The 12,637-nt window shown below is 35.8% G+C and overlaps 1 protein-coding gene across 1 annotated transcript in view; it reads left to right on the forward strand.

The window, feature by feature from the left end:
• Positions 1-12,637, forward strand: part of waplb (WAPL cohesin release factor b) — a 61,978-nt gene that overhangs the window by 31,434 nt on the left and 17,907 nt on the right. Inside the window, exons 6-10 of the mRNA XM_082151396.1 lie at positions 3,627-3,722; positions 6,744-6,905; positions 11,107-11,243; positions 11,333-11,444; positions 11,542-11,769. Coding sequence (XP_082007522.1) covers positions 3,627-3,722; positions 6,744-6,905; positions 11,107-11,243; positions 11,333-11,444; positions 11,542-11,769 — 735 coding nt within the window. The remainder of the gene's footprint in view (positions 1-3,626; positions 3,723-6,743; positions 6,906-11,106; positions 11,244-11,332; positions 11,445-11,541; positions 11,770-12,637) is intronic.

Genomic DNA, 12,637 nt, shown 5'->3' on the forward strand with positions numbered 1-12,637 from the left:
ACGTGGTAGACAAAGTACTCTGTGTGATCGGCGTTTCGGCTCTTTGTAATAAACTATGCATAAATTATGCTGTTTTATCAATAATTGTTTATGCAATCAACAAAACTGTATTTGATTTATAAATGTTAGTATATGTTATGCACTTTAAAAAATTTTTTTTTTACAGGCAGTCATGTTATTTCATTGCTTTGAATAAACAGTTTAATTCAGTGGATTAATGTTTCTCATTGCACCCTCTTGTGGCCTCAGGAGACGAGCCAAAAGCTTCCCTTTTAAATTCAAATCTAATTTGATTATTAGTAATATTTAAGTTTACAATTTGAATTTAGATTTTTAGCCATTTTGATAGCCCTAATCAGTTCTTCTTAAGCTGTAACGACTAATGTACAGTACAGTGAGAAGTTATTTCCTGCGAATTCATTTAATGCTGTTTATACTTCAGTAAATCAATCCAGTGACTAAAAGATCAGCTTTACATTGTTCCTTTTAGTTGCATTAAAAATCATGTTATTTAAATGATGAATAAGTTACTGAAATTGAGCAAAGAACTCTCCCTTTTTAATCTCTTGAGCTGTCAATCACTCCAGTTCAGTGTTTATCAGTGACATTTTATCAGTTCTGATCTCGCCAAAACTCCCATTATAATCAATGACACCATCTACTGCACAATGAATCTGTTACATTTACATCGTGTCTGCACTTTTTTTCATCGCATTGTGGTGTTTCAGGCATAACATGAGCTTGCAAAGCTAGATGGCGTTTTTATTTGTGTGTTTGTGTAGATTGTTTCAGCAGTTTTTGTCAGAGCTGCTCTCTGGTTGAGAGACCTGCCTGGTCCTGTTGGAGGTCTTACTTGGCAGCGTCATTCCCAGTCTTTAGATGGGGATTCCAACTCATAGAAAAAACACTTCAGGGGGCAGTTTTGATTTCTCTCTGCAAGACCTTCTGGAAGCTTCTAGCCCAGCATGTGGAGCTCTGTATGGGGTGGAGCTAGACTTTCACTCCCTGCTAGCATGAAGAACACTTCTTAATTACAGAAGATTAAAACCAGTCTCTCCTGCAGCGTTATGTTGAGGGCCAGACTCTTTCTCTTCATTATTAATAAAAACCAAGCCTCAGTGTTGCCCAGTGGACTGCGCCTACTCCTCCTCCTGTAGCCAAGTGCACTTTTATCACCCCCTTCCCCTTTGGCTGTTTGTGCGCTGTCAGTTCCTGCAGTTTGACTCGATCTGGCATCCTCTGTGAGTTGTTCACATACAGAGAGTTCCTGCAGTCTGCTTTGAATGTGCTCCCACTGAGACAAATGACCTGCGCTTCAATTCACACTCCGCCAAAACAAACAAGCTGAGAAATGTAGCACTTCTTAATGAGTTTTAATTACAAACATGATTACGGTTGAAGAAGGAATATAGCCATCTTTGTGCAAAGTGGAGCAGAGGCTTATGCATTGAAAAATGTTTACAGACAATTATCTTCATGACTAGAGTGGATTTGAATGTTGGATGTATTCTCGGGATTCACAGTTGGTTTGGTTGCTTTGTTTGAACCCATGTGTGATTCCAGTCCCAAATCTCACAGGTCTCTTTTCACAATGTGTTTTTTGGCTCTGAACCCTCATGTATTTGCCTCATTAACATGAGTATTAATGTTTTTTTGTTTTTTTTTACCACTTTGGCTAGGTAATTGCCAAAAATTGATGTTTTGTTCGCTTTGCATTATAGTTGTTTGCGAAGGTCACTCTTATTTTTGCTCATCCTTGAGTGTGATTTTGGACAGACAAGCACAAATTGCATTATCTTCAGAAAATGAAAAAAAATGTCATAGCTAATGCCATTCAGTGCTATTGCGCTTTGGCGACCCGTGTTTGAATCCCAGCTCGTGGGACAATCCTGTCCCACTCTCTCTTTTCTATTTTGCTTCCTAACCAGACATGATGTGATAAGATTCATAGCCAATCATAAGTGTGTGGGGGTGGATTTTCTCTGGAAGCGCACTGTCTAGAACTCACAACTAAATGATTTTTTTTTAATCTGTACATAAAATGAGACTTATTGATAAGTCCTAGGGTTGGGTATCGTTTGGGATTTTTTACGAAACCGGTGCCAAATCGATACTTTTAAAACGGTACAAGTGCCTGAACCGATACTTTAAAAAAATAGCCACAAAACGATGGATGACATTTAAAGAACGGCTTTTAAAAAAAAATCTTTCAATTGAACAATATATTGAGATATACACATGTATATTGAATGTTAAATAAGTTAATAACAAGATTGTGTTTGTCATGGTGATTTATACAGAGACTGTGGATTTGCACGTAACGAGCCTAAACCGTCAATGAACGAGAGAGAGATCGACTTAAGATCATATATTCATTAAAAAAAAATAAGTTTGCCACATCTAAGGAAAGTGAAATCTTTGTCGTATCATCCTTTTAACGTTTAAGGTTATTCCCCATGAATGCCGTCAGCCATTCAATGCATTAAATCAATGCCATCGATCTCTATGAAGTGAAGTATCAATTTCAGCGTTGCCCATGCGGCGCATTGCTGCTCAGCCGAGCCTTGTAAAATGCTGCTCAAAGTTAACATTATTCAAAATACATACTAAGTGACTGATAAAGTCTTTGGCATGGAATACACTTCGATATCACCGTTCTTTTTAAAGGTGCTCCAAGCGATGTCACGCGTTTTTTAGGCCGAACAATTAATCGTTAAAGGATTGCGATTTCAATTCAAGCACCCACAGTCCTAAATGACAACGATTCACCTGTCTGTTCAACCAAAGTTGTATTTCTTTGTTACAAATATTAATATTATCACAGAAGTACTTGGGATAAAAGTTTATATTTCGATCAAAATAGAGCAAATCACCTTTTGAAAGTAACCTGGTGCTTCAAATAACGATTGTATCAATTACATTGTTACACCACCAAAAATATGTAATTGAATCATTCATTTAAGAGATTCATTCAAAAACGCTGATTCATTCAGTAATAAAAAACAAGTGAAATATTTATGAGTGTCATTGAATCATTAATTCAAAATGTTTATTAAATTAATTAGACTGGCAGCATTTAACATTTTGTCAGAACCTCTAGTTAAAACTTGTTTTGTTTAGTGTTCTGTTCAGAATCGTGGGAGAACCGTGATCTCTGTTTGAAACTGAAAATGTAATCCCCTGTTGCTCATCGCCTATCAGTGTTGTGGCTGGTCAGCACAAAAACTTTAATATAAAAATACCCTTTATTGTGTGTCATGACATGTCTGGTTTATGTCAGGTTTATGACATGTCAGAAAAAAAAGGCCAAAAATATATCTAATACAATGTTGTTTCATAATATTATTTGAATTAGGATTGTGGTAAAATTAAAAGAAGAATTACTTTGTCATTTTGAGGCCCACTGATAAATGTATGTGCAAAATTGATAATTTCTTTGTGAAACCGACATAACGGAAAACTAGTACTTTAGTTCAATGTCAAAATGTGGTTGTTGTCCTTGATACAAGCCACCCAAACCTAATGACCCCAAAGAGCAAAGACAATGAAGACATTAAATGATTGGAATAAGCTCTTGTATAAAAATGCCCTCAGTGTTATAGTGTTTGTCTGTTTTTTTTCCGCAGTCGCCTACTAAAGCTGTGTATAATGCAAGACACTGGAACCATCCAGAGCCAGAAGAACTGCTACCCACGCCTCCATCACGATCTCAAGCTCCTCCAGTGAGTATAACACCAAGCACAGGACACTCCACTGAACACCTCAACTACAAACACAGGCGTAGTCCACTTTAGAAAGCACTTTAGGCACTTCTCATACTATCACCGCAATGTTTATTGTCATCTTTGTTCGAAATCTCCTACCTCTATGGTAGCACTCCACACATTTCTGCTTTCGTGTTCCCTCGGTGTTGAACAGTACTAGTTTAGCACCAGAACCCAGCTGTTAAAGTCAATATGAAATTTTAATTTAGTTTTGTGATGTTTTATGGAGGGACTTAATTTTATTCATCAGGAATTGATTGGATGGATTTTGAAGTCGATTGTGGACAATAAAGAATTATATAATTTGAGCCTCATCTGACTGTCACACCAGGTAAAAATTGCATTGTCAAATCGCATCGGAGTGAAAAATATGAAATGAAATATAAATTATAGTGGCATTCATTATAAACAATTATTGTAAACACCAAGCCTAAACAAATTTAATTAAATTGAAACTGAAACTACTGGCATAGGGAAAATGCAAACAAACTAAAACCAAATAAATGACTAATATTCAGAAAAAAATAAAAATAATGATGTGACCCCATGCTGGCAAAATGAGTCGGAATGCACACGGGCTACTTACGAGCTACAAGTGAAAGTCAATTTTGGTCGATTTTTGTTTATTAAATAAAAAAAAATTCATTAAGCTCTCGTCTTGTGATCCCAATGCTCCAAATAGTAATTAAACAGCTAAAATGATCTTTATTTGTATGTTTTCTGAAACGTGTAGGCCTACCTTACTAAATCTTTCCTTTGTTTTAATAATCCATGACTAATTGGTGTTATTTTCTGCTCACTTCTGAACGACTGGTGCTTCCCCTAAGTACAAGTTTGGTATCGTTGTAAAGCATTCCAATTTTATGAATATTCATAGCGAAATCTCAATGGCATGACTCTGAACCAATAACATGTGATTTTCAAACTCATGCTGATGTAAACAAAACGATCTTACTCGCACTGACTGACACATCAAAAGCATGCACACAAAGACGCCTCTCAGACAGTGCTTGATTCCGATATACACATACACAGAATCTTGGCGAGTATTCACGCTAACATTTATCTATGTCTTAAATGTGATTTAACAAACCAAAACATTTGGTTAACTGTTGGGGAAAAATTAAATAAAGAAAAGATTATATTAGATCCGTGCATTACAGTAGGTCTTAATTTATAGGCTCTGTGTCTCAATGTTAATAAAACATTTGTGGTATCATGGCAAAAAAAGTTGAATAAAAATTTTTCCTATAGATATGGGTTTTTACTTGGTGTGTGCCAAATTTGATGTTATTACCAGGGATTTTATTTTGGAAACTTCAGAAAACTTTAAACTTTAACATATACATAATTTTAAAGTTTTTTTAATTTTTTATAGAGAATGTAATAACAATAACTAATTGCGATTCATTTTGGTCACATCTAATTTTAATGATTTGTAGATTACATTTAATGCATTACACTTTCATAAAATTTTTTATAATTGGTTTGTAAATGGTCTTTATGAAGGTTGTCACGTTTCCTTGATTGGATTTGAATGCTAAATATTAAAAAAAATCTTTGATTGCAATTTACCCATGTTGATTAACGGGCAAAATACCAGAAGTGGATTCCATGGATGAAAATCTGTGATCCGCAGGCTGCACAATATATTAATGTTAAAATCATAATATCATAGTGCTATCATTTATAAACCTACTCTAAAACAGGTAAATACATCAATGTTTCTAAATATGCAAATTGTTGTTTATCACGATTACAAAATTAGTTTAAACCCATGCTCTGAGTTTGCATGTTCTGATGTTCACATGTTCTTTTTCAAGAAATGACAATGGCTGTGGCATTTCAATCGCAAAGAAGTGGCCAAATATTAAAGATTAAGTGGACCTTTGAATTAAGTGATGTTTGGCAATAATTAAACCAGGAACAACAATCACCAGGCCATTGGCACGCACTTCAGTTGTTATAATACGTAATGTACATAGATTTTTTTATATTATGAATATTACATTATGTATTTTAACAGTGTTGTTCAATAAAACCATATAATTACTTGCTTTTGATACTACTTTTGAACCAGTTATTGTTGCCATTATTATTATTATTATTATTATTATAAACCGTATGTATTAAGTTATTTTAAAGCCTGTTGTTCACTTAGGTCTATTTTTGTATTTTGCAACCAAAATAATTGTTAGTGATAGTCCTAGTCTTTAGGCATGTTTGGGCTGTGTTCAATTTGCAATTACAGTTGTCAGCGTTTTTCTATATTTCAGCTTTTTTTAATATTTTTTTTATTTAATAGTAGACTGGTGAAGTATTTTCCGAGTTGAAGAAAGTTATTAAATTTTAATGAATGATTCCGAAACAAGCATTTTTTTCTTTGGAATAACTGAGCCCGTTGAATCATTCACATTAAAACCAGAAATGTGTATTAAAGCAAATGGGGTGAATTTTTATTTGGTGCTTTGTGCAAACACTCCCCCATTATGCACTTCTCACTCTACTAACAACCTCTTCCTCGCTCTCTACATTTGCCATCTAAACGCAATCAATCCCACACAATTTAGGCAGCATGCATCTGCTGCCACTAGTGAAGCCCACTGTAATATTAAGCACACTGACAGATATGCTTAGGCTTCACTTGAGCTGTTTGTAAGCATTCTCATTAGCTCAGCACCTCCATTTGTACTGTTCCTATAAACACATTTTTCAAAACTTTGCCTTATTCATTCAAGGATGTGGCGCTTGGCCATCTTAGAAGCGTTTTATTTAGCAGCGTTGCTGTTGGTTGTGGATTTGGCCTTTTAGCCATTGCTGCATGAGGAATTTATAATGTTCTGTAGCCCATCTTTAGTCATCATGTTACATAACCAGCAGTGGGTTGGTTGTTGGCAGCTCATGGTGTATGTGAATCAACTCTGCCAGTGCTTCCAAACATGTTATGTTATGCTTTAATTCTGAGTCGTTCTTGCACAGGCTGTTTCATCAGGAGGCAGTAAAGAGTCGAACTCAAACAAGGACGACGGAGTGTTCAAAGCTCCAGCCCCTCCTCCCAAAGTCACCAAGTCCACCACCATCCCCACAGAACCTTACCAGGACATGGTCACTGCACTCAAATGTAGGAAAGAACACAAGGAGGTGAGTGCAAACATTTGACGCCCCCTTCTGATTTTATACAATATAGAAACTTGCTGCATAGCTTCAAATCATGTGCATATTTCCTACTACTTTTTCAAAATAGCATGCAACACTATGCAGTAATAAACATTTTAGATGTATGTTTGTTGTCTCGTCCACATGTTGCATGTTTAATTCAACAAGTGACATCCAGTTTTCGTCTTGAAAAAAACAGTTTGGTTTGCATGTTTAATTCACTTAATTATTATTTTTTATGTTTTTACAAAATATTTTAACTTTTAGCATGAGTCTTGAAAGATGTTAAAATCATGGCTAATACAATTGGTTTAATTTTTCTCACTGGAAATGGATTTTCGAAAATCCCACAGGCTTTTGTAAGACTATGGGGGGGGTGGGGTGTTGACCTCGGTCTCTCTATAGGGGACAATAGGTCCTCCATAACAAAATATAATACATTTTAAATTTACACGCATCAATCTGGTGCACTTTGAAAGAAAGAAGACTTATATATATATATATATATATATATATATATACACACATACTTAATAAATTACTTTCTTTTTCTTCACAATTTTTTTTCTTCAAAATTGTGCGAATGTGAAAATGCATAACTGGTGCCTGTTGTGTTCCCAAATGCATGGTAAACTCAAATCACATGCAGAAATTAAGTTAACTGCATTCATTCACTGCTTACATGATCGGCCCGTGGGCAGTTCACAAAGTGCACACGTCACTTTGGTACTTGATACCATTTTTTTATACCACAAGGACAAATTGCCCCAACATTAAGGGCGTTAACTCCACAGTAAAATAAAAATGAATAAATTCAGAAGAATGAATTATTTAAAATGGTAATATACTATTAAAATAACAGTAAAATTAATTTATTTACTTCCAAGAGTTTACCCTCAAGAAACGGGGTTATAAATGTTTCTCATCTAAAAGCTGTGATATGTGTGAAAAGCATGAAATGCTGTAACCTGTCCTCAAAATGGTCAACCGAGCTAATCTGAGATGCTGAAAATGAGTACTGGAACTGTCTGAAATATTCAAAATCAATATGTATATCAAAATCTATATTTTGACAACATCAATCCAGATAGTTCATGCACAATGCTGCTAATAAGATGGTACAACTGGACCTCTTGTCCCGGGCCTGGGCTTGAGTTAGACTGGAAACATCTTTGAAACATTCACTTGTGTGTTATACTGAAAAAATAAAAAGCTGATTCTGTATTAGGTATGGTTTAAAGGGATGCTTCACCGAGTAGCATTAAGCTTTGTATCAGTAGAAACCCAGTGGTATTTTCGAATGACCGTGCTTCCCTCCCACGTGTCCCCCGGAGACGAGAGATTTCTGTATTGTGTGTCTGGAAAAAAACCCCAGATGACGCAAAAATCTTCATTTTGCGTCATCTGAGGCTTTTTTGACCAGAGGCTAGAGACTACAGCCAGTAGTAGGAGCTCGTTCCGCAAGTGTTCAACCTACCCATAGGGGATGGGATCTCACAATAAAATGGCGTCTTTTCAGTTTCGAGTCAACTAGTAGCCTAGTTGTATAGTTTCTTCCGATACTGCCCTCTGTAACCGGTTGGCGTGGCTTGGGAGCGAAGCAAGTGCATTCTGGGAGTTGTTGTCTTTCATCCACATGAGCCAAAAATACATTTTCTGGCTTTTCTCAGTCTAGAAGGCACCAACTTCTATAATAATTTCACATTTCTTCTACATAAATAACCCAATTTAAATAAACATTCAGCTTTCCAGTGGTGAAATATCCCTTCAACTACTGTTAAGACATTTATAATTCTCTAGATTTTTGGCAGCGTAATACTGAAGGCCCAAGCAGGAGCCAATTAAATTTGAAATTCATTGGCATGGAACCAATGATAAATGCATAAAGCTTCTTAAATATGCATACAAAATAGTGCAGCTGTTTTTCTATAAATTTTGGATTTGATTGTCTCAGTGGCAGCATATTGAAAACTCTGGCCTGATCATTAGGACTGTTATAATAAAACATAAATACCTATTGATGGGGTCCAGAAAGGACTGATGTTCTGTAGAGTAATTCTTATTTTGGGTGTTAAACAGTTAGAAAGTTGTGCAAGCCCACCTACGTTACAACCCTCACCCCTTACTCTGCCCACTCACTGAATTAATAGTTTGGCTTTCATCTAAGCTAAAAGTTGTAAGCTGTTCGGATTGTTCTACATTTAGGGAGTTTTCAGGCCCCAAGAAGTTATCTCTTGTTAGCTCTTGTTTGTTATAACTCTGATCTGGGGTCTTTCTATTGGCTTGTAGGTCTACATTATCAGCGAATAATGAAGCGTAACATGCAATACTTTGCTGGCAGGAAATTACGTTCCTTTGCATGCGCCATGTGGAACAAATCTTCATCTGCTCCAGACAACTGCCTTTTAAATCATATATTATTTTTAATATGACTGTAATTAGAGTAGCTAGTGTTGTCATGATACCAACATTTCTGTAGTCTGTACCAATTCCATTAAAATTGGTTCTCAAATATTGAAAACATTGTTTGAATAAAGTAAAAAGTAATAAAATGAAGAAAAAAACCGCATTACATGTAATAGAATAAACGGTTTGTCTATTAGCTTGTGTTTACACTCCAAGACCTAATGCACTGATTTATTTTCACATAGTGTCAGAATGTTTTGTCCCATTCATTGCTATGGTTATCACTGTCAATCATCGCAGTTTTGAATTCAATCCTGCATTTAAATACAGTTGTCAGTTCAGAAATTTTGCTTTGCACTTAGCAGCATACAAAATAAAACTGATCAAAATTGTGAATGGGTTATATACAGAAAGCAGGCAAAAATAACTTTTATAATCATTGCAGCTGTCAATCATGTTTAGCACAAGCTCCCTCACTGAGCTCTGCACTCTTTCGAAAGCTCCCATTTTAATCAAAAAAGCGGTCTACACTGCACAATGAATCTCTTGTTTACATTGTGTCTACACTTTTTTGCAATGGAAAGATTTGCAAGCATGCAGAACTGAGCTTGCATTAAACAAACTGCAACGTTTTGTATTGCGTGCATTCTGGTAACTTAAACTGCTCTGATTGGCCATTGCATTCATGCGCTCCACACACATCTGTGATTGGTTACAGTGCTCAACACTTCATAAAATCATCCCAAATCGATCCAGTACTCAGTACTACCAGTACAGCAGAAAGGCTGGTAGTAATTTATTTTTATTAAAAAAATATAATGCAGAATATAAGTGTGTAAATACTGTAAATGAACTGATGACATTAAACAAATTGTTACGGTTGAATACATTTTGCAGTATGAATGTTGGGATGATATACATTGTGTATCATTATTGACACGATAGAGTGATAAAGAAACATGCATGAATAAAAAAAATGGGATGCTAAAAAGAGTTATACAGAAATAGAAAGCCCCCTCTAACAGCACACAATTCCAAATTCAGTTTTCTTTTGCTGCTTTTTGCCCTTGGATGGTCAAATACACACAAAGTCATGTGAAAAAAGCAGTGTAGAACATTCACATAAACACAGTTGGCTATCTTAACTGTAGAGCTGGGTGAAGACTGGATGTGTATCAGTATATTAGATCCGAGCATTAGATCTTAAAGAGACGCCAGCCTACTAAACCTGCTGTCATCTGTATCATTCATTTTAATCAAACAACAAAAGACAAAGACAATCACTCAATGCTCTTTGAGTGAATAACTTATATATATATTTAATAATAATCAATTTATGTGCAATTCATACAGTGAAGACAATGCAATGTTTTTTTTTTTTTTTCATTTCATTATTCAATTTCTGTTATGTTAAATAAATCTACAGTACCTGAAAAACTTGTATCGTTGTTCTATTGCATTTGTCCTATTATTTGTTATTTGCTTCCTTGTTCTTTTTTTTTTTAAACTAAACTAAAATAATGGTTATATATCGTTATCATTAAAATAAAATAAAAAATCATATTGTGAAATAAGATTTTGGTCATATCATCCACCCCTAGTTTATATGAATGAAGTGTTTGAGTCAGCAAAACCCATCATCAGAGAATGTTTCTGTCAGTAACTTTGTTGATGAGATTAACACTGCATGTAGCTTTGACACCACTGTGCTCTGTTGCACTGGTAGATAGGTAACTGAGCCCACAAAATAACCAGCAACATGCTTTCTTTTTCTCTACAGTTGTACACTGTTGTCCAGCATGTGAAGCACTTCAATGATGTGGTAGAGTTTGGTGAGAATCAGGAGTTCACCGATGACTTTGAGTATCTTGCCACTGGTCTGAAGACTGGTCAACCCCTTAACACACGCTGCCTTAGGTGCAGAAATCATTCCTTACTGTATATTCTGACCATTATCCAATATTTAAGCTATGACCTAATGTTTGTTCATTACAATCCTTGTGCAGTGTTATTAGTTTGGCCACGCGGTGCGCCATGCCCAGTTTCAGGATGCACCTGAGGGCTCGTGGGAAAGTGGCTCAGGTCTTTAAAACACTCAGTGATGCACCTCAACATTCAGTAAGTCCAAAGACTTTTGACTCCCCTAAAATCTTTACTGGCTGATGTCTTGCATAACTTAAGCTGTTCTACTTTGCTGTCCTTGTCCCTTCCTCAGAATCTAGCTTTGTGTACGGCCTCTCTTATGTACATTCTCAGCCGAGACCGCTTGAATATGGACCTGGATCGGGCCAGTTTGGATCTAATGATTCGTTTACTGGAATTAGAACTGGACAAATCCATTGCTGATCAGTTGACGACAAAAGAGATGAACAAAGTGAAAGAAAAGATTCGCAAACTCTGCGAAACCGTCCACAATAAGCATCTCGACTTGGAGAATATCACGGTGAGCTTGAGATCAGCTTGTGCTCGTTTATTGGGCAATGTTTCTTTCAGCAGTGCTGTAGTTCTGTTTGTTTCCATCTGCAACCTTTCCTGTCCAGGATTTGGACAGAACAATAACTTTTTATTATTCTGCATTTGTGATAGACCATGTGGATGAGAGATTGTGTTCATTTGGGGTTTTCAGAAAGGTTCAGTTTCTGCTCCTCCTAGTGGATGCACTTCAGAGCTTGGATTGTGCATTCTAGGGGTGGATTGTCTCTGTCTTAACTCTAGTCTCTGTGTTAAAGGAATAGTTCACTCAAAAATTATTAATATTATTTAAAAAAAAGAAAGATTGGACTCTTTATCGACTCTTTCCTGGAGAAGGTTTAACATGCTGTTGACAGTGTAGTTTTTGTAAGCTGTCAGAAAAGAAATCAGAAAGAAATGGAATTCAAGGATTTTAAAAGTTGAGTTGTACTTACTTGACATGTTGTTTTTGAAAATGCTGACGTTGAAAAAAAGAGAGACATGACTCACTTGTCAAAGACATCCGCCTGGAGCGTGTGCACATAGGCCAGCAATTAAAAATACACAAACTGAACACAACAGATCCTGTGTGAATGCTTACTTTGACTGTTAGCACACTAAAGCACCATGATTAAACCCTCTACAAGATGTTGTCTCTCTAAATTCATAAATTAATTCAAAACACCCTTTACTAAAATATAATATTTACTTGTTTTAATGTTTTTGCTTGAGCCATAAGACTGACTAATATTATCAAGTCCTGTTTCTTTGCATTTCACGCCCTTCATTTACATTTGTTTTAATGTTCTGTTCAGCAAATAGAACTTTTACATTTGCATAATGGAGTCATTATAGCTGAA

Source organism: Leuciscus leuciscus, assembly GCF_965113295.1.
Source record: "Leuciscus leuciscus genome assembly, chromosome: 21".
In the NCBI taxonomy this organism is placed as follows: Eukaryota; Metazoa; Chordata; class Actinopteri; order Cypriniformes; family Leuciscidae; genus Leuciscus; species Leuciscus leuciscus.